The 24,232-nt window shown below is 51.0% G+C and overlaps 12 protein-coding genes across 12 annotated transcripts; 7 read left to right on the forward strand and 5 right to left on the reverse strand.

Moving 5' to 3' along the window:
* Nucleotides 1-53: 53 nt before the first annotated feature.
* BO85DRAFT_5091 (uncharacterized protein) lies at nt 54-872 on the forward strand. Its single transcript, XM_025664487.1, has 2 exons — nt 54-318; nt 373-872. The coding sequence occupies exons 1-2, from the start codon at nt 183-185 to the stop codon at nt 693-695; spliced, it is 459 nt and encodes a 152-aa protein (XP_025520589.1). The 5' UTR covers nt 54-182; the 3' UTR covers nt 696-872.
* A 40-nt stretch (nt 873-912) lies between these two features.
* Nucleotides 913-3,278, forward strand: BO85DRAFT_473374 (uncharacterized protein). Its single transcript, XM_025662620.1, has 5 exons — nt 913-1,253; nt 1,314-2,336; nt 2,389-2,457; nt 2,511-2,650; nt 2,712-3,278. Exons 1-5 carry the CDS (start codon nt 1,049-1,051, stop codon nt 3,138-3,140), a joined length of 1,866 nt encoding a protein of 621 aa, XP_025520590.1. The 5' UTR covers nt 913-1,048; the 3' UTR covers nt 3,141-3,278.
* A 416-nt stretch (nt 3,279-3,694) lies between these two features.
* BO85DRAFT_515295 (RNA polymerase II-binding domain-containing protein) lies at nt 3,695-5,602 on the forward strand (the record flags this gene model as incomplete). Its single annotated transcript, XM_025664777.1, has 2 exons — nt 3,695-3,844; nt 3,924-5,602. 2 exons carry the CDS (start codon nt 3,695-3,697, stop codon nt 5,481-5,483), a joined length of 1,710 nt encoding a protein of 569 aa, XP_025520591.1. The 3' UTR covers nt 5,484-5,602.
* A 123-nt stretch (nt 5,603-5,725) lies between these two features.
* On the reverse strand, nt 5,726-6,506 carry BO85DRAFT_515296 (uncharacterized protein; the record flags this gene model as incomplete). The annotated part of the gene is made up of 3 exons (XM_025664778.1): nt 5,726-5,911; nt 5,974-6,047; nt 6,155-6,506. 3 exons carry the CDS (start codon nt 6,504-6,506, stop codon nt 5,726-5,728), a joined length of 612 nt encoding a protein of 203 aa, XP_025520592.1.
* A 981-nt stretch (nt 6,507-7,487) lies between these two features.
* On the reverse strand, nt 7,488-8,264 carry BO85DRAFT_5149 (uncharacterized protein). Its single transcript, XM_025664768.1, has one exon. The coding sequence runs from the start codon at nt 7,967-7,969 to the stop codon at nt 7,610-7,612; it is 360 nt and encodes a 119-aa protein (XP_025520593.1). The 5' UTR covers nt 7,970-8,264; the 3' UTR covers nt 7,488-7,609.
* A 167-nt stretch (nt 8,265-8,431) lies between these two features.
* BO85DRAFT_444016 (uncharacterized protein) lies at nt 8,432-9,101 on the forward strand. Its single transcript, XM_025658924.1, has one exon. The coding sequence runs from the start codon at nt 8,620-8,622 to the stop codon at nt 8,812-8,814; it is 195 nt and encodes a 64-aa protein (XP_025520594.1). The 5' UTR covers nt 8,432-8,619; the 3' UTR covers nt 8,815-9,101.
* Nucleotides 9,102-11,382: 2,281 nt separating this feature from the next.
* Nucleotides 11,383-12,559, reverse strand: BO85DRAFT_444017 (emp24/gp25L/p24 family protein). Its single transcript, XM_025658925.1, has 4 exons — nt 12,307-12,559; nt 12,051-12,239; nt 11,648-11,927; nt 11,383-11,542 (listed from the first exon to the last, which is right to left on the reverse strand). The coding sequence occupies exons 1-4, from the start codon at nt 12,457-12,459 to the stop codon at nt 11,532-11,534; spliced, it is 633 nt and encodes a 210-aa protein (XP_025520595.1). The 5' UTR covers nt 12,460-12,559; the 3' UTR covers nt 11,383-11,531.
* A 203-nt stretch (nt 12,560-12,762) lies between these two features.
* BO85DRAFT_444018 (ubiquitin-specific protease UBP15) lies at nt 12,763-17,541 on the reverse strand. Its single transcript, XM_025658926.1, has 11 exons — nt 17,230-17,541; nt 16,996-17,116; nt 16,671-16,815; nt 16,454-16,611; nt 16,212-16,401; nt 16,053-16,161; nt 15,052-16,000; nt 13,867-14,999; nt 13,495-13,809; nt 13,313-13,442; nt 12,763-13,255 (listed from the first exon to the last, which is right to left on the reverse strand). The coding sequence occupies exons 1-11, from the start codon at nt 17,236-17,238 to the stop codon at nt 13,146-13,148; spliced, it is 3,369 nt and encodes a 1,122-aa protein (XP_025520596.1). The 5' UTR covers nt 17,239-17,541; the 3' UTR covers nt 12,763-13,145.
* Nucleotides 17,542-18,844: 1,303 nt separating this feature from the next.
* Nucleotides 18,845-20,333, forward strand: BO85DRAFT_359972 (protein kinase PKP2; the record flags this gene model as incomplete). The annotated part of the gene is made up of 4 exons (XM_025655534.1): nt 18,845-18,972; nt 19,025-19,144; nt 19,202-19,484; nt 19,542-20,333. The coding sequence occupies 4 exons, from the start codon at nt 18,845-18,847 to the stop codon at nt 20,331-20,333; spliced, it is 1,323 nt and encodes a 440-aa protein (XP_025520597.1).
* A 497-nt stretch (nt 20,334-20,830) lies between these two features.
* BO85DRAFT_482566 (uncharacterized protein) lies at nt 20,831-21,475 on the forward strand (the record flags this gene model as incomplete). Its single annotated transcript, XM_025663109.1, has 2 exons — nt 20,831-20,949; nt 21,316-21,475. 2 exons carry the CDS (start codon nt 20,831-20,833, stop codon nt 21,473-21,475), a joined length of 279 nt encoding a protein of 92 aa, XP_025520598.1.
* A 118-nt stretch (nt 21,476-21,593) lies between these two features.
* Nucleotides 21,594-22,879, reverse strand: BO85DRAFT_409843 (signal peptidase complex subunit SPC3). The gene is made up of 3 exons (XM_025657451.1): nt 22,602-22,879; nt 22,393-22,466; nt 21,594-22,329 (listed from the first exon to the last, which is right to left on the reverse strand). Exons 1-3 carry the CDS (start codon nt 22,745-22,747, stop codon nt 21,800-21,802), a joined length of 750 nt encoding a protein of 249 aa, XP_025520599.1. The 5' UTR covers nt 22,748-22,879; the 3' UTR covers nt 21,594-21,799.
* Nucleotides 22,880-23,010: 131 nt separating this feature from the next.
* BO85DRAFT_515303 (gamma-glutamylcyclotransferase family protein) lies at nt 23,011-24,006 on the forward strand. Its single transcript, XM_025664779.1, has 2 exons — nt 23,011-23,285; nt 23,345-24,006. The coding sequence occupies exons 1-2, from the start codon at nt 23,258-23,260 to the stop codon at nt 23,902-23,904; spliced, it is 588 nt and encodes a 195-aa protein (XP_025520600.1). The 5' UTR covers nt 23,011-23,257; the 3' UTR covers nt 23,905-24,006.
* The last annotated feature ends 226 nt before the right edge of the window (nt 24,007-24,232 follow it).

Genomic DNA, 24,232 nt, shown 5'->3' on the forward strand with positions numbered 1-24,232 from the left:
CTCTGTGGACTCAGGAGGCACAGTGCTGGCTAGGCAGGTCCATGTGGTTGTCAGCCTCTAATTGTCAGCTGCAAGGTGACACCAATAGTGGATTTCAGCCCCCTATCAAAGCACCGCAGGTAGCATGTTTCTCATAACAACTTAAAATTTACCCTGCACGGTGTTTCACTTTCAGGAGAACCATGCATGGGCTGGCTATTTCAGTACAACGACCGAAGGAAGAAAGATGGATTGAGGTACCCGAAAATAGTGGGCAATGGCCGTGGGGGCGAAATCTACCATCGCCCTCCTCATGCCCCATTCAAACTGCAGGGTCGTGTTGGTTTCTCCGTTGTCCTCGAGGCTTCATTCGCTGACAGTGCTTTGAAACAGTGCCTTGTCTAGAACTGGGCAATTGTACATGGTTCTTTCGTGCCTTGTACGTATCGCCTGCAGCTCCCGTGGGAGCTAACGAGTCCATGGAATGCCATTTACAGGATCTGAATGGAGCGTCACAGTATCTTGTTTATCTGAAGCGTTTAAAATATGAAGCAGACATCCATGGTATACTGTCTGGAAGACATCCCGTTCAACTGCTTGGGCGTTGTCCCGCTACGACTTCATACGGGGATCATCCTCCGGATCGCCCCCAATCTCACTCTAGAATACGAAATCTTTTCTCTCGGTTGGCCTTGGGTCGACTCCGCCCCCCATGAAGGATGTAGCCTCAGGAGCTACTTCAGGAACCTACCTATTGCGGACGGCTTGTCATGTCCTGAGTGGGCAGTGTCAGAGCCTTGGCCGGGCTCTGACCTAGTGTTGCTAATGGCACACGGGAACTGTTGGTTGGGGGCCAATGATCCATCCGACTTAAAAGGATGAGATACATCTCCTAAGCTGGAGCAGATCACAAGAACTCTTTCATTTCATTATCGTCACTCTCTTCGTTTCCCTTCTTGGGACAGTCACTCTTTTTGTCTTCTGCAAAGACAGTCATTCTTTAGATTGCTTCAATCCTATACCTTCATTTCACTTCATACGACCAATACGACCAAAGATCTAGTTCAAGATGGTTTACCCTCTCCACAATGGAGTGGCCACGGGTCTCTTGGCTTCCTTCCTCATCCAACAGGGTCTGGCTTTAGAACTGACCGCATTCAACCCTTCTACAACAACGAACACGCAGGTCAAGGTGGCGGCGGCTGGGGCTGAAGTTCAAACTCAGGACTATTCTAGCATTGATCTGCGAACCAGTCACTCGTTTTACTGGGGTGGTAAGTGTACAACTATTGGCGCTTGACTATACAACGAGAAAGTTAACATCATTGAAATAGCCTCTACCAGTGGCGGGTCCACCTTGGGTAATCTGACTCTTGTGGACGAAAGCATTCTCCCCATGGAGTCTTTCAGCGATATGCTGGAGAACATTCAGTGCACCAACTCGAGTATTACCTTGGGCTTCTCAGACTCAGATGCGTTCACCTATGCAAAGAACTCGTGGACTTGGGTGAACAAGGCCGCCAACAACACATTTCTTATGGTGGCTGGCGTCCAGCAATGTAGCTGGAACACCCAACGTGTTCCTTTCGTCATTACGGCTGCCAACTTTCAAGACAACTCTACAGTACGGTTGGCCGGCAAATCGGCGACCTGGGATGATGTCCTTAGAAACCATGAGATCACCATCGGCAAGGCCCCGAGTGACATGGCAGTCGAGCTCACCAAGCGAGGCATAACTGATGGAACTAAGTCTGGTTCGATCAGTATTGACAAAACCGCGTCCGACAAATCAGTGAAGATCTTCTCGAAAGACGACCTCACCCTCAGCGCTGAATGCAAATCGTGCGGAACTAGTGGTGAATTTGACGTTGAATTCAAGTACAAAGTGAAGCCAAGTGGCAGCGGTTTCCTTAGCGAGATCGGAAACGCATTTACTGGAGATTGGGACGTCGAGACCGCGGAACTTACGCTTACACCAAAGGATGTCGAGCTAGACATCACTCCTGCTCTGGACCTGAGCGGAAACCTGACCAGATCCTACTCGGATGAAGCGCAGATTGCTGCATTGACCCTTGAGGGAATTAAAATCCCAGAAGTCTTCACCCTGGATGTGCAACTTGCTTTCGACATCGGAGCCAGCGCTGGACCCGTCAATGGCGATGCGTCCATCTCCTATCCCATGAAAATCTCGCTTGACAATGATGCCGAGGCAGTTCTCGACATTGCAAATAAGAAGGTCACCCACAAGGACTGGACTCCGACCATCAAGACTGATGGCGTTAAGCTTGATGCCGAAATCGATGCTACTCTTGAGGCCTATGTCAAGGCTTCCCTCGAGTTGGTCCTTTCTGTCGGTAGTACGTACAAAGATTATGAGTATATTAAAGTTGCAACGCTAACCCTCTCTAGAAAAATGGGGATACGAAGCCGGTATCTATCTCAAGCCCTTCCTGGCAGTAGACTTCACTGCCGAAGCATGTGAGTGAACTGACAAGACCTGGTCTATGGTAGCCTCTGCTGACAACATGTAGCCACGAGTGGCACTTGCTCGGACACGTCCAAGAACTACCACTATGCGATCGAAGTGGAGCCTTATGCTGGAATTGAGCTCGGCGCGGAGGTGGCTAAAGTGAGCGACGAGGGTAACCCGATTGCGGATGCTACTCTTGCGGTAAGTCAATCCTAGGCATGAGCCAAGCTGCGCTTGTAGAACCTGACTGACCCCTTCGCAGTCCTTCACCCAGTCCATGTCGTCGACCTGCATTGGCTTCGACAGTATCACTTCGACCAAGACTGCCACTTCCACGAAGACCAAGTCGACTGATGAATCCTCGTCCGACGATGAGACATCTACCAAGTCCAAGTCCAAGTCTAAGTCTAAGTCGTCCACCAAGTCATCCTCCAAGTCGGCCTCCAAGTCGGCTTCCAAGACCAAGTCTCACCCTAACAGCGCATCTGCGTCTGCTACTCCAACCGGCCACTCGTCCACCCACAAGCACACCTCCAGCTCCACCAAGTCTTCGGAAACCAGCAAGTCTACCATCACGTCGTATCCTAAGACCACCTCAGCTAAGGCCACGAGTTCCCACGCAGCTGCCAGTTCGTCTGCTCACAGCGTGCACAACCACGGCCGCAGCTTCAGACAGCATGGCCGTATCTAAGCAGCTTCATGGAAGTTATGAGCTGATGCTGTCTCTGACAGTTTACTTCATGTTATGATTTCAATTCTTGTCTGTGTGTGCGCATGCAGACAAACTGTACTATTTATCATAGATTATTTGATTGGATGTAACGTTGACATTATACGTTCGTGTAATGAGATTAGTTAAAGAGTTATAACGGCTTCACAGCAATTATTCATATAGACTACCTACATATGTTCGGATTTTGACTTTCCATGTGTAGCTCGACGATGTACATGACTTGAGTATAATTTGGGTCCAGCATCCGGCAATTTGCATACTTCGCTGCCAATTTCAGCAATGTGGCCATAATGTAGTATAATCAACTATATTACTAGAACACTTGATCCTATTCACAATAATGGTCCTAGGCTACGTGTTCAGCAGCTGTATAGAGTGCAAGTCAGTTAGTAGGGCGGCCACGATCACGTGCAAAGCCCGGAGCTCCGCCATCTCCGCCTCAGGATCCAGCATATCGGTGCCTCACTTCCCTCTGCTTCACAATCTCACCAAACCTAACAACACGCCCAGCAATGGCATCCCATCAGCTCGCCATTGCCAAGGCCTCCTTCTCTGCAGGGCTCCTACGTCCAGACCCGACGTCTGTCGCGCGCGACGAAATCACAGCCTTTCACACCAGCCTAGACCGGGCGCTATCGCATTGCACCCCGGCAAACATCCAGGTTTGAACCGATGCGTCCTTAACCACTGGCGAATACACCAGAAGTACTAAAATGATTTTCTCTCTTGCGCGCCCCCTAGACCTGCAAACAATGGCTCCTGGAATACGTCGTCTCGTCAGGTAACCGCGTAGGCGGATGGGCCAAATACCTAGCTGCGTTGTCTGGATCATTCGAAACATCATCCACACCATCGCCGGCCGAGAGTGGTGGGAAAAGGTCGACATCGACATCTGGCAAGCGGAAACGCCTCCATATCCTATATTTGCTGAATGATGTGCTGCACCATACGAAATATCACCTGGATACGAGCGCCGCGTTCAGCACTTTGAGCGGATCGCTGCAACCGCATGTGGTCGAGCTGCTGGGCTACGCGGCGTCGTATGATCGCGAGAAGAACCCGAAACATCATCGTCGGTTGGATGAGTTGCTGGATATCTGGGAGGAAAATCGCTATTACGGGAGTGATTATGTGAATAAGCTACGGGAGGTGGTCAAGAATGCTTCGGTGTCCGGTCCGGTCAAGACGTCGCTGAGTGTCGAGGAGAGTAATTTGGATTTCGCGGGAGCTGGTGCGAAACCAATGCCCTCGGGCAAGGATGTCCCGTTCGTCATGCCGGCTACGCATGGTGATCCGTCTATGCCGTACTACGATCTACCTGCGGGAAACCTCGTTCCGCATATTATCCCGGATTCGACGGTGCCGCTGCGACCGGACACAATCAAGCCACTGCAGTTCTTGGCTGGGCCGGCGGACGAGAATCTTGTCGTGGCGCTGAAGAAGTTCATGAAGGACGTGGATCGGATATATGGGACAGGAGAGCCGGAGCATGAAGAGGACGAGGTGGTGGATATCGATGATCTCGGCCAGGTGGTCGTTCGCGATGCCGATGGGGAAGTAATCGAGGGAGAAACATACTACGGATGGTCACGATCATTCTGCCAGCAGATGAAGAAGCGCCAGGCAAAGGGAGACATGAGTCGCAGCCGGAGCCGTAGTCGCAGCCCCGTCAAGCGGCGACGATACAGCGACAGTGCCAGCGACTGGAGTTCGCGTTCACGATCACGAACTCGCTCACCGCAACGCAGATCACGCCGGCGTGATTCCCGATCCCGAACACGGTCTCCGTACCGACCTCGCAGTGCATCCCGGTCCAAGTCGCGGGAGCGATCCAAATCCTATTCTCCGCGTCCGCCTGAATACCATCATCAACAACCACCTCAATACCCACCACTACACAATGCATATGGCAATGCAGCACCACCGCCCCCTCCGGCTCCGGTAGGATATCATGCACCACCACCGCCTCCACCGCAAATGGGGTATCCCCCGGCCGGCGGCGTGCCACCGCATTTCGCTTTCCCGCCGGGAGGACCGGCCCCGCCTCCGCCTCCGCCACCAAACTATCAGGGTGCTTGGCCGCCACCGCCGCCGCCTCCGATGAACCTCGGGGCGGCACCTCCACCACCACCGCATGCTCCGCATCAAGGTTCCCATTTCCCACCGCCATATGGACAGGGTCAGTATGTGCAGCAGATGCCACCGGGGTCGTATCATTTCCCTCCTCCTCATCCAGGAAGTCATCCAGGAAGGGGAGGATGGTACGGTGGAGGAGGGGGAAGAGGACAGGGATGGCGCTGATATCACAAGATTGCTTGTACTATACTGACTGATATAACACTACATTATGCCATATGCCATATATCATTAATGAACGACAAATGACAGTCGATTGATTAACCCTACATACATACAAGTTTATAACATATCACATCCTAATAGTAACGTAACCCATGTACTGTACCAGAACCAATCACAGATAAGAATCCCTAAACCCTACCCTTTCAAACATACACCTCTCCCTTGAGACTTCATCAGTCGCACTAGCTAACACCAGCAGACGCACTCGCAGACGCCGAGGCACTCGCACTCGCAGAAGCAGAAGCCGAAGCCTGCGCCACCAACATACTCTCCCTCTGCTTACTATCATTAATGGCATCATTCTTATCCTTGATCGCATCGTCATACGGCTTGCAAGCCGACGAAACAGGCTGGGATGATCCTTCAGACTGTTGACATTGACATATTAGCATACTTCCCCCACAAAAGAACATAGAAGGGATAAACATACATTCGGCTGCCCGTCACAACACATAACCTGATGTTTACACTGATCATTCGGCGTATCGTCTTGCATACCAGTACCTATACCATCATCACCACCATTAGCCAATTCACACCTTTACACCACCCCATAATCCAAAGAACGGAAATGTAAGAGAAAGAGGAGAGAGAGAGAAATTTGAACATACAATCCAGCCCCAATACCGAACTAACATCAATCCCCCCAATCCAAGGGATCAACATGCCCAAAGGCTGGGTAATCTGCGACGCGATATCATTGATAGATTCACAACATTGTTTTGATCGTTGAGACGGGGGACACGTGGAGTTGTTGGAGTCCGTTAGGGTTTCGTTGACGATGATTTTGGCGATCGCGGCCGAGAGACCTTCTGGTGTATCGAGGGCTGAGGGGGTTGATGAAGTAGATGGGGTGCTGGAGGTGGTGCTGGAGGATGGGGAGAGGGGAACGCAGGTTGTTAGGGGGGTTAGGATTGTTATGGTTATGGTTGCTAGAGTGGTTAGGGTGAGGTGGAGGTGCATTTTGCTGATGGGGACTTCTTTGTGACTTTTGTGTATAGTAATTGTTCTCGGGTTTGGGGGATAGATGTGTTTGTTGTGTGGTTGTATAGTGGAGGTTGAGGGATGTGTATGTGTGTATATAGGTGGTGAGTTGAGTTCAGGGATAGTAGGATAGGGTAGGGTAGGATAGGGATGGGAAGGGGAGGGGAGGGGAGGAGGATATATCCTCCTGTCTTCTCCCTCGTTGCCTGGCAGGCTGGAACAACAACATTCCAGGGGATACTTAATCTAAATTGACTCTGGTACGTATTGGAATGGTGTAGGGTTGATGGAATGCGGGTGCCGACTCCCGTTTGTTCCGTTCAGCTGTCTACAGTCTACACTACAATTCTTGCTGCAGACTGGTTGATAAGTATCCGAATACTTAGATACTGTGCACTCGTGCAGCTGCTTCTCGCATGGCTATACCCAACACACTCACTGCAGGAGCAAAGTACGCAAGGGATATGAGTCATGATTCAGAGAAACCGTGCATTAGTAGATAAACACCAGGACCAGCCTCAAATAAAAGGATGATAGTAATACACCAGAAACAAGTAAGAAGAAGAAAAAGAAAACAGGAAAAGCTACTATGCCAATGGCCGCATATATTCATGCGCTGCTCTCTGCACTACATGAACAGCACAAAGTGGGAGTGAGTGACGAATGGTCAGGAAAACAAAAAGCCAGGGCTGGCAAACCTAAAAATCCTCTCAGCGAACACAAGCCGATGTCAGAATTGGTGTTTTTAATACCAAGTCGTTGTCAACTCAAGTCGTTCAATTCGAGATACTGGTGGAAAAGAAAGAAAAGAAAAACAAATCAAACACACATGCAGTAGGGTCTCACGGAGCCTTAGCTCGGACGTCGCCCGTTTCTATCAATCGCTTCGCCATCGCTTTCGAAATCAGAGCGCGCTCGCTTGTCAATCATAACGCCGGGAGAACACGTCAAGCTTGTCTTCGGCGACGTGCCTCCCCAGATTGCCCACAGACTCCACCGTAAAACGTAATTCGTGAACTCATCCCCAGGCCAGATGAGGGAAGTAGCCATTACAGCCACCCCTTCCTCACCCGGGTGCGCCTTCAGAAGGACAGGTCGGCCGAGTTCACGCCGGACGCGCGTCTGGCAGATTCGGAGCTATCGTGAGCCGCTCCAGTCGTGCCGGCAGCTTGACGGGCAAGCATACCGCTGGTCGAGTTGCCGCTGTTGCCGCTGGTTTGGCTGCTGCGGCTGCTTCGGCTGGACCCCTTTCCGTCATCGAGGTCGGCAAAATCCGCCATGCGGCGTTGGGTGTATTCGAGCATGACTCGGCTGTAGTCCTCGACGGACGAGTTGGGGTCGGCAGCGCGACCTGTCTCAAGGTGGTCGCCGGGAGGGCGACAGCCCTCACCTCCAGTAGGGGGCATCGAGTGGTATCCGTCGTCATGCATAGCAGTGGCCATCTTGTTGTCTAGATAGGAGGTCAGTCATGTCCAACCGCCGTAAACAGCTACAATGCAAAGCTGGTTCAGAGAACATCATCCATCGTTGATACGGAAGAACCATCATAGTCAGATGATCTGTCGACATCACGTATAAGGGTGAGACCAGTGCATAAGGAATATCCCTTCCATGCCTATACGGCAACAGACTGCGCATGCTTACCTCAAGATCAGTGGGACAGAACAGTAAGGAAAAGTAAGATCAGTAGTTATTGAAGGTCAAAGACAATAATAGTTTCAGGAATAACCACGGAAGCAGTGTGGGATCCCCAAAAGAAGACTAGCACGAGGTTTCAGGTGGACAGATTTGGTACGCAACAGCTTTGGGCAGCAACAACAATCGGGAAACTCTTTACATCGGACCAACATATAAGATGGGACTACCCGCAAGATAAATGCTCTGACCAGACCGACATGAGATCACAAAACGGACCATGACAGAACCGCTGGACGACCTGTCGACCCTAGGGAGTAGGCTCGACTTGTCCATGGCCCGAGAGCAGAGGAGTCCACCGTGTTGTTGTGCCTCCAAGACCCTCATAGGACAGCCATGACATCATTTGCCGTCGCAGGGCTCCTCTCAGTGGCATCCTTCATGCAGAAGAGGGTCGATGGGGGCCTGCACCGGCGTTCTTACCTTCAGTTTCTTCCCCCCTCCACTCCATCGGTGCGGCGGCGGCGGCGGCGACTGGGGCCCGGACCAGAACTCCTCCCTCAGGGAGGGAAGGATTATCGGAAATAACCGTACTCCACTGGCTCTCTTCGGCCGGTGTTACCCCCGGATGGTCCACGGTCCCATCATTTAGAGGAGCAGCATGAGGTCACCGATGGAATGCGACTGGTGCATTGGAGAATTTATGGCGTCGAAAGATCGACAGTCTGCGCTTACTGAAGTGCACGTCCCTGCAGATCGGCACTTGTACTGGCTGAGGCCTGGATGAGTCCGGAGGCCGCCTAAGAATCCAACATGAGGTATGATGGTTGACAGCGAGCCAGCCATCATGGTGGGGAAAGGGAGTTTGTCCCAAGAGCTAGTTGCATGCACAATATGTGAGAGAGAGACGGAGGGAGACTATGGGGACGCGATGTGTCATGGATGAACCTAAAAGTGAAAGGACGCTAGTTGACTAGGAGTATGCAAGAGGAGGGTTAGCGTGGAGGATGGCTACTGATCATCTCCGGTGCCAGTAACTGTGAAAGAGAGGATGAGGATGTCTCATCTTCACAGCTGTAAACTACTCCATTCTCAGCCAGAGGAATTCATCCAGTTGCTGTGGCGGGCTCAAGACCCATTCTCCCTGGAGGGAACCGACAACCGATAAGATTAAACTAATCACAACCCTGCAGAAGTAGAGCAGTGCCGAACAGGGGGCCCAGTTGGGACTGGGGACGCAGTTTGGAACGGGGAGACAGAGAGTCTGGGAAAGTGATGGAGACGATGAATTCATCCTTGCAAATGCAGGCCGATGATTGGCTGATTAGAGGAGTTCGGATCAAGCTAGCGCCATGGCTGCATCGGGAATGGCGCGGTGCCTGGGGTGCGCATGACGTCAGGCATAAGGCCGCCACCGAGTCATATCTGCTCGTTGGCTCCATCTTCATATTCACCTCCTACCACACACAATATCCATTTACGAGGTATGATGGAGTCCTCCAGACACTCATTTCTCCAGCCATGCAGTCTGGTCCTCTTCCTCTGACTCGGGAGCTTGGTGTATCCTCCGGCATCGCCAACCTTCCTTGGAAACCATCCCCTTCTTTACAACAAAGCGTAAGCGATTCGATATCTAACTCGCATTGATTCCCAGCAAAACGTCGCATAACCTAGTCATATCATAGAGTTAATAATCCGGTATCGGGCCACTGCACACGGCAGGCAATGCATACTGCAGAATCCGGGACGCCTTCCGGATTGGATCCGATCTGTTCGGTGCCCCATGCAGCTCATGCGCTAACGATCGTTGCTAGGACACGCAGTCAGGGACACACACACCCAGCCTCCCCTTTCTGCTGTTCTCCGGCTGTTTGTTGATATCCCACAGCGACCCACATGTAAAATCTTCATCAGCAGAAGGTTCGGTTGGTGGCCCCCAGGTGGATCAAAACGCAACCAAACTGCTCGCGTAAGAAGTTGGCAGCCCTGAAGGGCACTTCCTAGACTAGCGCATTTGATCTCCTCGGGACGCTGCACTGTGGGCAGCTAGTAGCCCGGCTCAAAGGGGCCACGGACAGAAAGTACTACTACTGTGCCTGTGTGTCTAATCCAGGCAACGATCCCCGGCAAGGAAGTTAGCTGCTGCTGCACTCCGACGCAAAATGCGAAAGCGGAAAGTAAAACACGCTGTATGCGGACTGCACAACCAACGACCATCAGCGATAATCATAATCAAATAAAACTTGGAACGCTTTCTGGGCCTAGATCACAGGAGCGAGCGGTGGATTATCACTCAATGTGACATCCGTTCCCGTGGGCCCATCGCGGAACAATGTTCCTGGAAGCAAATGATGAATTCCTTTCTCGGTTCTCACGGCGCGGTTGTTATCTCCTTTGTCTCGGATTTGGATAAATGAATACGCCCATGATATTGGATGCCACGTCTCCCCACCCCCACGTCAACGAAAGAAAAAGCGCAGGCGTAACTGGCCCCATGGATTCGGAAATATGAGACGGGGAGATTAGAATCACTGCGACTGGCGAGGAACAATCGTCTCTGACCGCTCCCATGATATCACATTGTCTTCGGACTTCCCTTGACATGCTTTTTCGCGCTCTTGAGCGAGCGGGAAATATCCCCATGGACTAGACCCCAACAGACAGAATATTGAGAACCTGAACCTGAACACACTGCTTAACGGTTGACTAGGCATATGCGCCTCCTCGGTTATGGGACGCTTCTTCACGTCATACCGCCAGGGATCGTGGAACCCATGATGTTGTCTGCACCACTGGAAACGTCCAGTCCTGCTTCCGAGTCAGATTATGACGATACGGCCACCAGACTCCCTCGCATTGATCAAGTCCTCGCCTCTAGTGACGCCACGTAGGTCCATCTCGCAGGTCAGACCGCGCTCGTTTGAACATGGTGTCCTCCTAAGCACCGTCTCCATGACATGACATTTCTGAGACAGTTGGCCGATCATGCTAGGGGGGAGAAGGCTAGGCCTGCTTCTCCGCTCTGACGATGTCATATGTTCGCGGCCCGTTAGGCCGAATCAGCTCGAATACGTACCTCCATCACACCCTATCGACATTCCCCGGAACGCCCATATCTCGGAAGAGAAAGAGACAATCCACGTTGCCGTAGTGAGCCATCCAACGTCATGCTTAACCCAGTTATCAGTCCACAATCCTTAACCCCAAATAAGAAATTCACGTTGATACCAAGATGTTTGTTCCGATTGACCAGCTCCATTATCAGGAGTAAAAAAAAAAAAGCTCTAGATCCCTACAACAGCGGGTAGATACAAACAGACGCCACAATCAAAGGACAGAAGTAATATTTTTCATCATGCTCGCACATCATCACACGTAACCTGTAGTCATTAATCAGCTCCAACGGCCCCATTACCAAACGGGGAATAACACATAGCCCACGAAAAACACTCGGAACTCAATTGTAAAAGGAAATCGACACTTACCTTTCCTAGCACCCTGGAAGAAGAACCTCACAACGAACACCTGCAGTGCGGCCATGGAAACCATCATCAAGCCCTCAATCACGCTAAAGTTGAAAATCCGACGCTCCGTACTACGAACGGTGCTGAAGTTGCGGTTCTCTCTCGTGCGGAAGTACTTCTGGTTGCGGGTGATGGTGGACAGCTGAGCGGACAGCTTGAAGATCGACTCCTCGAGAGCGGAGGCCTGCTCGGGGCTAGCACCCTGGCGGGAGGGCAGTTGTGCGCGTTCCTCGTTCTCGACCTGTAGACACGCACACACGTGCGTAATCAGTCTCAATCCCCTTTTACACTACTTTGTGATATACCCCAGACGGTAACTGGGTCGCCGGTATGATAATAGGTAACCAAAACAAACAAAACATACCGCGATCTCGAAATCGACAATCTTCTCCGCAAAGGTCGACATGTCATTGTTGAAGCAGAACCGGTACTCGCCAATGCTCTGGGCCGTGAACACAAAATCACCCTGTCTTTCCTTGGTACCATCCAGGACCACCTTCTCGCCGGGTCCGACAACGGAGTAATCGATATCGAAGGAACCGCCGGATTGGACCTATTTGAAACCCCGCGTTAATGGAAATTTCTCACATTGAGAAAGAGAGAATAGTAGGAGCACTCACAGCAAAGTAGAAAGCGAGCTTCACGTTCCTCTGGTCGACATAGTTGTAGAAACACGCTTTCTCGTTGGCTTCGAGGCGGTAGGTCAGGGCCGTAGCAGCCACAGACGAAACAAAGGTGGCCAAGAGGCCGATAACCAGGGCTGCGAAGCGCATTGCGAGCAGGGGTGCGGAACAAGAGGAGCTGCGACCTCAAGTTTAGGACTACGCTTCAGGGGGAAAAGGTGAATAGATTCAAAGACAACGCAACTAGACTAATTGATGGAGTTGGAAGTTCTGGCCAGCTGTGACTTTGGCCCGCTCCGTTTGTTGTGTTTGCACTAATAGGCTGTCTTCCCGTTTGTCCTCGACCCAATTGGGATGGACCCGCTTCCTGTTGTATTTATCAACTAATGGCTTGTTCTACTGCCAATTTCTACTTTGGCACAGGAAGCAAGTAAATGCAAGATACGTCGGGCGTCTGTCAGAATGGCTATATTACTCTCACAGCGGCCACTGTTTTCACTGACCAACTTGCACTTATACGGTTCATTCATAAAGCTCGCATCGTTCCAAGTTAGCTCATACATCAATTCCAGCTACTAAAAGCATATCATATCGGAACCATTAGGCCTGCCCTTCTAAGCTACCAGACAAGCCAAAACCACAACACATCGAAATAATCGCATCTGTTCATCATGTATGAAGTATGTTGTTTTTAGAAGTTCTTTCTTCATAAGCTGATTCGCCTGGGCAACACATGTCCTCCGTATGTTCATAATGGTATGCGTTCCCTGCCATCGTAAGATAGACTCCCAGCAAAAAAGACGTGCATAGCCATAACCATCAAGCAAAACTCCCATCTATCGGATGAAGAACGATTCGCTCCGGTTCCAAAAATTGCGGTTCTTATTTACATGCTCGAGACCAAGCAGGTCGTCCGAATCACCGATGATGTCGGAGAGAATATCATCTGAACAGCGTCAGCCAAACAATGCGTTCGTCTAAACAACAGGGTCGGGCCACTCACCATCTTCCACATAGCGCGGGTTGGAATACATGTTGCGAGACACCACAGCAAACTTGATCTTCTCAAATTGCTTGCCCTTAATGCCAGTCCGCTTAGACAGTCGCTCCTTGGTCTGCTTGAAAATCTCGCCCTAGTAAACGTTAGAAAGCTGTTACCCGGAATCAGGCGAAATTACAACGTACCGGCTTCATAACAAACTTGAAAGGCACACCATGCGGCCGGTTGACCTCGCGGTCAAAGTTGAAGGCATTTATCGTCCGCTCGCCGTCCTGCATGTTGGCCTCTTCTTCAGGAACCCTCTCGGCGTAAAGCGACACGAATTCATTAATTCCAGCGATCTTCGAGTCAGCCTGGAATTCGCGGTAGATCTTGCCGCCGTGTGTCTCGTAGACGCGGGTCTCGCGAATCGTCTCGTCGTCCAGGTTTGCCTTCTTCTGAAGGCCGGCAACAAGGTCTGCGATGGTACCGTCGCGAGGAACCAAGACCTCCACCAGTTGCTAAACAATATTTAGTTCCGATCCTTTGCAAAAGCGTGGTTATCAATCGGGACTTACCTCCTTGGTGATGCCTTCAGGGAGCCATGTAACCTTCAGGCAGGTCTTAGACTCAAAGTCACTCAGGCTAGTTTCTAGAACCTCGTAGTACAAGGCATCCTGGCGATGCATGCTGTATCCGTAAGTTGTTGCTTGCCCACCGAGAATATGATACAGGGTTTGGTTGGGTTGGTTAGAGTTCCGCTTGATGAACGCCTTCGGCTTGCCGGTACTTGCCAGGACCGGCGCGAAGCGCAGATGAGTCGATTCCACGTTCAGGTGCTCGCCGACCTTCTTCGAGAATTGATCGTAAGTCATCTTACGACTCAACGTGAGTGTAAACTCATCGCCTTCATCCGCCTTGATCGGAGCAAAAGTAATGTTGATCCTGTTCAGCAGGTAATCATAATATTGCCTTGCGTCCGTATACAAGGCGGTTGCCGGTAGGTCTGACTCCTTGATCGTTCTCTGGAAGGTGATGATGTCTCCATCCTGAATCTCGGACTGCTGGAAGGTCTGCTTCGGCTTCATCACGTCGATCATGTTATGTTTGATCTCTTCGAATAGCATGAACTCGGTCCCAGCAGGCCAGCCCATCTTCTCGAGGATGATAGGGGCGAGGTCAGCAACCTTCTGTGTCTTGCGCACATAGACTGCACCGACACCCGCGATTGTTTGCGAGGGCGCATCGAAATGTTTCAAAAAGACGAGCACCGAGTTGTTATCCGGCCAGGAGATCGATCCATCTGCGGAAGGCTGGCCCACCTCCATCCAGACCTTGAACGGGTTTCCTTTCGTGCCATAGCGATTGTAAGCTTCCTCCACAGTCATGTCCTGATCCTTGATGACTTGGTCCGGCCGAGTCGTCTTGTTCTGTCGATTCACCATGACCCAGAAACGGACCTGTTCAGGATCGAGTCCCTTCTCCTCTGCGAGCTGCTGTGCAAACTCTCCGACCTTCTTAGCCCGGAGGATTCTGTATTGCTTCGGCACCGCGGGATCGGTTGCTGGCAGGTCTGCACTTGTGAGATCGAATCCGTGATGGGCCTGGAAAGACTCGTCGCTCAATACGCCAACATTGATATACAGGTGGGCTTCTTCTCTCTCCTTCTTCCTGCGCGCCAGCTCGATACGTTCTTCCACGAGTCGGTTTTCTGTGGCATAGTTAGTATAGATCATCAGAGCTGATAAAAATGCCCAACATACCGATGTGGGAGGGAACTTGCTCCTTTGTGATAGGCAAGAGAACATCATCCAATCTCGACTTCCGAATGTATACTAGCATGTAAGCGTTCATTGAGCGCTTTGTCGACAGCCCACGGGTGTAAGGCTGTCTGACACCAGCCGCGCCGTTGGCCAGCTCATATTCACCACCGTAGTTCTCCTCGAGCACCTCCTTGTCCGTCGCCCGGGTCACCCGATCGTCGTCGAACCGGTACCAGTGTCCATCCTTGGTAGGCTTCAAAAAGGCGTAGTAATGGCCGGCATTAAGATCACCGCTGTGCACCAGCACACCGTGCAACTCGTAGATCCAGGGTTCAGACTTATCAGCATCGTTGGAAAGGTAGGGGGTGGCGTCGAACTCCATGGGGAAGGCGTGGCGGTCGTTGATCTTCATCATGGCGTCACGATGGATGTCATACTCGAATCGCTTGAGATGAAGGTGCAAAACAGGTGGGAAGCTCTCAAAGATCACGCCCTTCTTGGCGTCCTGGAGACCGTAGGGCTGTCCGGCATCGTACTTGTTCTCGCCTTCAAGAGTCTCCACCTGGATGTAGTCCTTGAAACTGTCGTCGAGAGTCTTGTTGCCTCGAACGTTGAGTTGGATATCCCAGAAGTCCTCCACTCGCGACGATTCGTAGTCGACATTGATGCAGGAGATATAGGTTTTCGTTTTTCCGACGAACATCTCCGGGAGTGCCTTCTCTGCCGGCGTGCCCTTCATCTTCTCCTCCATCCTCTCCATAAGCTTTCGAGAAAGCTCCTGGACATCCTGTTGCTCAAAGATTTGTCGCGATTCCCAGCCGAAGGATGCTGTGAGTTCTGTTGTCGAGACAGAATTCTCACTGGTTTGGAGGTTATAGAACAGTCTCTGAAGAGTCCAAGCACTGTTGTCTCTCGAAGCCTCGGCCTCTGTCGGAATTTCGTAGACGGCCTTGATGCGTGTTAGCACATTCACGCCGAAGCAGATAGATAATGCCACGTACCTTACGGAATTTGTTGGTGAAGTATAAAGATTGCAGAAGCGAATTCAGATAGCAGGTTGCGCCCTGGTTCTTCAACCCAACCATGCCTGTTTCCTTCTTCGAGTCGTAGCTGGAAGCAATCAGCAAGAGGTCTGAGTAGACGTCGGAGCAGATACATACTTCTGGAAGCTGTGCCACAGTACTCCTGTGGGATCCTTGACGACACGCACGTATGCTGTGATCTTGGCCTCGTCGTTCTGCACCAGAGGGACGCCGCGGCCCTCCCATGGCACGTTAAAGAGCCTGCGCAGTTCACAGAATCGGGTAAATCCCCAGTCACCCTCGTCCGCATTAAATCGATGTGTGGCGACTGCATTCCGATCAGCGAAAATAGCCACGGCTTCCAGTCCGGGTATACGCACCGTGAGAGATGTAGATGGATGGGTCGTTTACGTTGGACAAAACCAGAGCGAACTGAACGCAAGCGTACCAGTTTGCTGGAGGTTCGTTTTCCCAAGCATGCTCCAGGTAAAAGGATGCGTGTTCGACATGATTACCGTAAGGAAAGAAGAGGACTCGCCTATGAATCGATGTCAGAGCCAGCTCGTCGGATCGAAGCGACAGGACGGGTGCACCCACCAAGGAGAGCCGGCGCACTGGAAGACCGGGCCGTGTTCCTTCTTCTTGAGTTTCCGCCAATCCTGAATATGCCATGTGTGATATGTCTCATCTTCTGTTTCCAAATCGGGGTCTTTCGGGAGGATCCGGGCCATCATTGCTGCATCTGTAATGAAAATCGGGGGGATCAGACATGTCCTCAAGCTTGACGGAGAAAGCGCTCGTCACCGCGACCTGTAACGGCTCACCCCCACCGCGGGGATTCCGTGACACCAACACACAACCATCGCCACGGCACAAGAGACGCCAAAGGGAGCAAAGGAAGACGGGGGAAGAAGGATCTTACAATCGTCGGCAAGAGGCTCTGGCTCCGGTTCCTCCGATCCGGACCGAGAGACGACGACTTCGTCGGTTCTGTCATTGTGATACTGCTCATATTCGTCGACGAGCATCTCACTGTCTGGGACCTATGAGGATCCGGAACACGATGTCAGCGATCGGTGGCTTGCGGGGACAGGCATATCTGGGGAGGTGAATGCGAAATGATTTGCAGTGAAGCACAATATGAGGGGGAACTTACGTTGTCCATGTAGAAGGAAAAAAGTGCGTACCCGCACTGGAGTTGAACGACAGACTCTTCTCACGGACGGGACGCTGCAGGTTGGATGGGGTGGAGGAGTATTAAATCGGAACGGGTTAATCCTTCGGAGAGGTGGATAGGATAGGGCGAGAATGGAAGGGGGGAGGTGGAGAGGTCAGGACCTCGTAAGACGAGAATGAGAATTGAAAGAGAAGAGGAGGATCTGGGCTGCAGTTGATTCCAGTCCGCAGGAGTTTGGGATGAAGCTAGTGGCGGAGTTGCCATAACCCAATAATAACGGCCATGCGGGACACAGCAGCCCTTATTATTAAGAGGTTTTCTGGTACTTCACCTAACAGACCACCACCACCAACACCACCATCTTTCCTTTTCCTTTTTCCTTTTTCCTTTTTACTTACTGTTACTGTTCTATTCGCTGCTTTTGATGGTAGTTTACTCAATGGATTGGGGTTAAGTCATATGGCTTATTGACTTGAGGAAGGTGGATATTTTAACAGTGACCATACTACTAGTCACTTCCATTTACCCTCGTACGATGGTTGACTCAATTGCCATATTATGGGCATTCAAGTTGATGCTTTCTGTCATGAGTTGTGTGAACACAGGATCTGCACAAAAGAAAATATTAACAAAAGGCAGTTACCGGTTTTGCCATCTGCAGCTTCACTCTAGGCGGCTATTAGGTCAACTTCTCCTGGCAGTTGCCTGGCGTTGGCCCGAATTCTGTTATCTTATTTACTAGGCAGGACCAAGTAAGGCAAGGCTGATACCTACTTAGGGACTACTGCTATGCAGTAGTAGATAGTAGCTAGCCAGTAGCCACCTACCCAAGCGTGATATCACCCGTGCATTTTTTTTTATTATTATTTTTTATTTTTTGACGCTCCACTGTCTAAACTAGACCAAATCCGAGCGCAACATAAGGATGCTGCAGTTCCGAGTGACCGAAAAAGGATGATTTGAAAAAGAATTTATCCGGCATCTTATGAATAAATAGTGAGAGGGAAATAATGTTTCATATAGCTATTGATCGTTCACTTAAGTATGCTTACTCTTTCTTACTTCGTGCTCTTCCTACCAATTATCCTTATATTCCATTAGGCTTGGACCTCCTCCCCAACGCCATCCGCTCTTAGTCCACGATCGGGTGGAATGGAAGATCACCGTTTAATTAGGCAGCACCAGCACCAGCACCAGCATCCCTGTACTGTATCCCTAACTTCTACCCAGTACCGATCTGACCTCGGATTGAGGAGATTTCAGCTATACAAAATTGACCCGAATACTCTCAAGGGGGAATAATATCATGTTCTCCGTTAACACGTGAGCATTGGCACGTCACATGCCTAAAGCTCTCACCGCCCGGACGCCTGGAAAACCGGCCGCATTTGCCATCAGGAACCATGTCATGCCACTGTGAATTCAGCGGTCGTGGACCAAATTGATCCTCTGCAGAGCCATGTATGGACCATTCTATCGGAACTTGATCTCGTGTGGCTCTTTTGATGCGCGCCCGTTCTTGCATTGGCGTAATACGGTCCCCTCCATGCCACACCCGCGCTTAAGCCGTTGACTCAGTCCAAACCACAGCAATATGGCGTGGAGTCATTCAGCTCGTCGCTGGCGGGCTCTTCGTCAATGCTGCACTCCAAAACTACGATTTAATTCCACTCAACAAGCTCACAGTCCGCCGCCGTGGAGACCGGTATCGGCTTTGGACGAGTAGGCTATTCTTTGACACATTTTGCCGGGCGTCATTGCTAATGGGTTGCAGATGGGTTGAGCGTGACATCCGTCCTATCAGTTTGCGACAGCTGACCTTCTTTGGACGAACCCTGACGGAATCCCGGCTCATCAGTTCGGCCAACTACGTACGAACTGAGCTTCCAACTAGGTTAGTGCGGTCATTCCATAGCAGCTGATGATCTAACTAACTCCAATCTTTCACTAGACTCGCCCATCGCCTACGAGATATACAACGACTCCCGTATGTGGTGGTGGCCAATCCCCACCTGTCCATGGTGTACGAGCTCTACTACAAGGCATTTGAGCGGTTCCGGACCATCCCAGAGATAAAGACTTTGGATGACAATGACAAATTCTGCGACATCCTACGTAAAACGCTCCGAGAACACCTCGTTGTGATTCCCAAACTCGCAACGGGTGTTCTGGAGTGCCGCGAGCTCGTCCCGTCAGATGTGCTGGACAGCTTCATGAACACACTTCTCCGAGCGGTAAGACCTTGTTTGGTTGGATGGTATATTTCTCCACTAATACATTGGACCTAACAGAGAATTTCACGCCGCGTTATCGCCGAGCAACATCTTGCTTTAACGGAAACCTTCAACTCTCCGTGGCACTTCCCCGGCTCCCAAGATCGCACAGATCTAAATGCCGACTTCGTCGGTGAGGTATTCCTCAGATGCAACGCGAAAGAGGTTGCTGAACGGTGCGGGAAGCTGGCGCAGGATATGTTGCGGCAGAACGGTGGATCGGATAAGATACCAGAAATCTCGGTGCAGGGTCACCTTGAGGCCACCTTCCCTTACATGCTAAGCCATTTGGAATATATCATCGGTGAGCTGCTCCGCAACTCTATCCAAGCTGTGAGTGAACGATACCGGGACTCTACGGAGAAACCGCCGCCTATCGAGGTTCTCATCTGCGAGGCCCCGCAGCATGTGATCCTGCGGGTATCGGATCAGGGCGGTGGTATACCGCGTAAGGTCCTGCCGTACCTGTGGTCTTTCAATAAGGGCCCTTACAGCACATCGCATCTCCAGAATTTGGGACAGGTTCCCGCCATGGCTGCCACCATGCAGGAGCTGTGCGTGCCGACAGAAAGAAAGGATGCGGATCGGGACACATTCCGCGAGAGCTCGCTGGATTCGCTGACCTCGCGGCCTCCTAATCTGCGTCTGGGGATCGGTCTGCCCATGAGCCGAGTGTATGCCGAGTACTGGGCGGGCAGCTTGGAGCTCCACAGCCTCGAAGGTTACGGAGTGGATGCGTTCCTGCAGATCTCGAAACTCGGCAACAAGAACGAACAGGTGACGACACGTGCGTCGATTGATGCAGTATAGAAGCTCGAAGTACGGAGAGGCTAAGTCGTATATACCTTGCAAATATACACGTTAAACGAACACCAACCGCAACAATGACACCTGCCCTTCACATCTACTCTCTACTAGTTGAACTCCCCACTTACCCCAGGTTTTCCGTAGCTCGGCCTTAAGCCCAAACAGGCAAGCGCGGCCCATTTGCGGCAGCTTGCGGGATGACGTCAGCCGGAATGGGATCCGGCCAATTCCAGGCCAAACTAAAAACATTTCTGCCTTGTTCAGTTGGTGGCCTGGCAAGGGATTGATCGCTCAACTCGGCTGCTGTGTTGTTCACTCATACATACTCGACTTGACTTGTGACTTGCTACCCGTGGCGCTGGCTCACAAGGCTGATCAACACTTGGAAAGCCATTTTGATCCTCCATTACCACCTTCCCGTCCCGGTGACGTCGATCTAGAAACACCTGTGAAACCTTGTGACTGATCCGATCCTCTGTCACCTTCTTGATTCATATACCATGAAGCGTCTCAATTCCAACAAAGACGACAACGTCCCCATCTACATTTACATCCTGCTGGTGGTGATTCTATCCCTCAGCTTCCTGGGTACCTATCTGGACTCGACCAAGCGTGTCAAGTCTGCCGCACGGTCCTAATCAGTACTACTACTACTATATTGCCGTTATCAACATCGCCTTTAAATCAATAAAGATGGCGGGAACATGCTCCATGCTCTGCTTGATTCTTATTACCTTGTTCAGTATGCAGCCCTCTACTTACATTCTCAAATTTTTCTTTTCTTCTTTGCATCTGAATTTGAAGCTAATTCTTGTGCTCGTCTAGTACCTCCTCTCGGTGTGTTTATGATCTCGGGTTGCAGTGTTGATCTGCTTATCAATATACTCTTGACGATCCTGGGGTTAGTCACTTCTCATCATACTCCTTCTTGCCTTCGTAGTGTTTTCGAAAAGTGAATGGTTCTGACCGAGTCCACATTGTGCAGCTACCTCCCCGGCCATATCCACGCATTCTACCTCGAATACGTATACTACGCCAATCGCAACGCAGGGACAGGTGAAGCACCACGTCGCGCGCCGGGAGTCTATTCCGAGCGGATTCAGCGCGGGGGGAATCATCACACGACGTATGGCACGATCCCTTGATGGTGGGTTCTGATTGATTCAAGCTGCATGTGAACATGGCTGTTTCTTTTCCCTTTACATTCAATTGTTCCGGGTATTACTATGTTACGAGACCCTAAAATGAACGACCAAAGTCGATAGCATCATTAACTGGAGTTGAGGTTCTTTCATTTCTACAATGCAAGTACGTAGATGACATGCTCAACCTCAAACCTAAACCCAGCCCATCCCTCCATAAATAAATTTAAAAAACACCCAAAATAAACAAGAACAAACCCAATGAATGCAATTATACCATCTCTCCTACATAAACAAACCCAACAATCACTCACTATACTCCCCCACCTACACCGCCCCCGCAGCATTACCAGCAGACGCAGTCCCAGTCCCAGTCCCAACATTCCTCCCCTTCAACGCGGGCAACCCAAAAGCCTTACTCGTGCCCACATCCCCCTTCGTCCTCATCGCACCCCCCGTGTGCGGAGCCCACCACAGCGCCCCCACCCACGGCTGCACATTCCACCCGACAGAAAGCGTCACATTCTCCCGTTCAGCCATCTTCCCCGAAACATCTCCGATGGAGTACTTTGCCCGTTGATCGCGGAGTCTCAGTTTCCCAGGCTCAGACGCCTTCTTACTGGCAGATGAAGTCTTCTTCGTATTGCGCTTCTTGCTCGCAGACGATGATGCAGAAGGGAAGAATCTCTCGCGCAGGGCATTAAACGAGTACGGCGACTCCGGGGCCGGGATGATGGTGTCCCAGATGACGGAGTGGGAGGGCGCGGAGGTGGTTGGGTTGGAGGGGTCGGAGGGGTAGGTCGCGTAGACGTAGACGAAGAGTTGTTTGGTGTTCCAGTTGAAGAGGGGGGTTAGGTCTTTTGTATGGTTGTCAGTTATGTAGGGGAAAGGGAGATAGGCATTGGGGGGATTGTATGTACCAGCGTCCAGATCGAATTTCATGGCGGCGTATTCTTCCTTTCGTGTGCTGTAGTAGTGGGGACGGCCTTTTGTTCTGTTGGTTTGAGTTGGGTTGGGTTAGCTATATTGTGTGGTGTAGATGTGGATTTTATGGGGGTGGTGTATAGGTAATCGGAGGGATTGATTGGATTGGAAAGAGGGTGTAAGTAAGATGGATGGGAAAACGTACACTTTCACATCGCGCAACTTCACACTAGACGTCACATCGTCGGTAGGATAGAGAAATACGCTGAGAGCAGCGAGACCGGCGACGAAGAGAGCGACGGTCGTGAAGAAGCCGAAGACGCCTTGGGCGCGGTTGAGGGTTGAGTGCATTCTCCCCTGTGTGCTATATGTAGGATCTCGGGATAGAAGAGGGGGGGGGAGAGTATGAAAAGGGAAGATAGGGAGAATAACTCCCTGTGAAGTTGCGATGTCGCGAGGATGCTGGCTTGTAAGAGAAACAAAGCTGGGCGGAGCTTGAAGCCACATGGGCCTTTTTCGGGATTGGTTGAGCTGAATGACTGGCTTATCGATAAGCAATCACTTATCGCTGTATCTCCGATACTGTCTGTCGGACTTTGCTTCAACTTCATATCCTCGTTGGATTGAATTGCTGCGCGCAAGGTCATTATAAAACAGTCGCATATACTCTCGTTATATATATTCATCATTCTTTAATTATCACTACAATATTCTCTCAATTTATTTACCTACTTACACTTACCACACCACTTCGTCAACACCACCAACCAATTAACCCCGCATACTCCCTGCCCTCTTTCAAATTCCACACCACAATTAGACCATACATATATACATTACTACAAGATAAAAGCAAATGAAATGGGCGACCACGTCCTCTTCTTCTACGGTACCCACCCCCTCCCTAGGTTATCCACCACCCTACCACTACTAAGATCTCCTTCAAAGGAACCCTAATGGCCCCTCCCATCCTCCACCGCGTAATCCACGGCCACTCCACTCCAGAACCATGGCAAAAGGCTCTCCTGACAATCAAGCCGGCAATACTGCATGGCTATCGACGTCATCGCGTCCGGTATGCGGATTATCCGGGTATTATACCTACCACACCTTCATCTTCGTCTGGTGCAGATGATACTGCTGCTGCTGCTGCTGGTGAGGCATCTGTGCTAGGCACAGTAGTGTGGGGATTAACAGACGGGGACGTGTATCGATTGGATCGGTTCGAGGGGAGTGAGTATGAGAAGAAGGCGGTTAGGGTGAGGGTTCTAAATCATCAGCAGCAGCAGGGTGAGGGTGAGCATGGTACCGGGGAGATACAAGCGGTGTTAGGTGCAGCAGCGGAGACAGAGGGCAGCGGTGAGACCAAGGAAGGGGAGGAAGTAGAGGCCGTTACGTATGTGTGGACTGCTGGAAAGGAGCGGTTAGAGAACGCGGAGTGGGATTTTGAGGCGTTCAAGAGGGATAAGATGGCGTGGTGGGTGCAGGCGGATGAGAGGGATTGGTAGGTGGGTAGTAGACATAGAAAGAATAATTTCAGCTGGGTTGGATCAGATCAGATCATCCGATTCTATCACATATCGATATATACAATACATGTCACCCCTCGTCTTGAATTCCACAGAATCACTCGTATGCAAATGCTTGGTATCTAATGCAACTGTCAACTCAACCCTCCCCCTCCCTAGTGTTCCGGAAACGCCTGCGTGCGGATGGCACGGATTAAAAAAAAAAAGGGACAAAACAAATGGTGCATAAGATAGGTATTAGAGATAGTGCTTTTCGTTACTACTATGTGCATAGCTGACTTGGGTCTCGACTGCCACAACTCCCACA

Source organism: Aspergillus piperis, assembly GCF_003184755.1.
Source record: "Aspergillus piperis CBS 112811 unplaced genomic scaffold BO85scaffold_1, whole genome shotgun sequence".
NCBI lineage: Eukaryota > Fungi > Ascomycota > Eurotiomycetes > Eurotiales > Aspergillaceae > Aspergillus > Aspergillus piperis.

Excerpts from the sequence above, each read along its gene's own strand:
- BO85DRAFT_444016 (XM_025658924.1), top strand. The coding sequence starts at position 8,620 with ATGGGGGCCTGCACCGGCGTTCTTACCTTCAGTTTCTTCCCCCCTCCA.
- BO85DRAFT_473374 (XM_025662620.1), top strand. The coding sequence starts at position 1,049 with ATGGTTTACCCTCTCCACAATGGAGTGGCCACGGGTCTCTTGGCTTCC. Across the intron at positions 1,254-1,313 it reads TCACTCGTTTTACTGGGGTG|CCTCTACCAGTGGCGGGTCC; the intron begins GTAAGTGTACAA and ends TCATTGAAATAG. Across the intron at positions 2,651-2,711 it reads TTGCGGATGCTACTCTTGCG|TCCTTCACCCAGTCCATGTC; the intron begins GTAAGTCAATCC and ends ACCCCTTCGCAG.
- BO85DRAFT_444018 (XM_025658926.1), bottom strand. Across the intron at positions 16,816-16,995 it reads AGAGCCTCTTGCCGACGATT|ATGCAGCAATGATGGCCCGG; the intron begins GTAAGATCCTTC and ends TTTTCATTACAG. Across the intron at positions 16,402-16,453 it reads ATCCATCTACATCTCTCACG|TCGCCACACATCGATTTAAT; the intron begins GTGCGTATACCC and ends ATCGGAATGCAG.
- BO85DRAFT_5091 (XM_025664487.1), top strand. The coding sequence starts at position 183 with ATGCATGGGCTGGCTATTTCAGTACAACGACCGAAGGAAGAAAGATGG. Across the intron at positions 319-372 it reads CATTCAAACTGCAGGGTCGT|TGCCTTGTCTAGAACTGGGC; the intron begins GTTGGTTTCTCC and ends GCTTTGAAACAG.
- BO85DRAFT_5149 (XM_025664768.1), bottom strand. The coding sequence starts at position 7,969 with ATGGCCACTGCTATGCATGACGACGGATACCACTCGATGCCCCCTACT.
- BO85DRAFT_515303 (XM_025664779.1), top strand. The coding sequence starts at position 23,258 with ATGGGCGACCACGTCCTCTTCTTCTACG. Across the intron at positions 23,286-23,344 it reads CCACGTCCTCTTCTTCTACG|GAACCCTAATGGCCCCTCCC; the intron begins GTACCCACCCCC and ends TCTCCTTCAAAG.
- BO85DRAFT_444017 (XM_025658925.1), bottom strand. The coding sequence starts at position 12,459 with ATGCGCTTCGCAGCCCTGGTTATCGGCCTCTTGGCCACCTTTGTTTCG. Across the intron at positions 12,240-12,306 it reads AGCTCGCTTTCTACTTTGCT|GTCCAATCCGGCGGTTCCTT; the intron begins GTGAGTGCTCCT and ends GGTTTCAAATAG. Across the intron at positions 11,928-12,050 it reads TTGTCGATTTCGAGATCGCG|GTCGAGAACGAGGAACGCGC; the intron begins GTATGTTTTGTT and ends GCGTGTCTACAG.
- BO85DRAFT_409843 (XM_025657451.1), bottom strand. The coding sequence starts at position 22,747 with ATGCACTCAACCCTCAACCGCGCCCAAGGCGTCTTCGGCTTCTTCACG. Across the intron at positions 22,467-22,601 it reads AAGTTGCGCGATGTGAAAGT|AACAAAAGGCCGTCCCCACT; the intron begins GTACGTTTTCCC and ends TCAAACCAACAG. Across the intron at positions 22,330-22,392 it reads GAAATTCGATCTGGACGCTG|ACCTAACCCCCCTCTTCAAC; the intron begins GTACATACAATC and ends ACCATACAAAAG.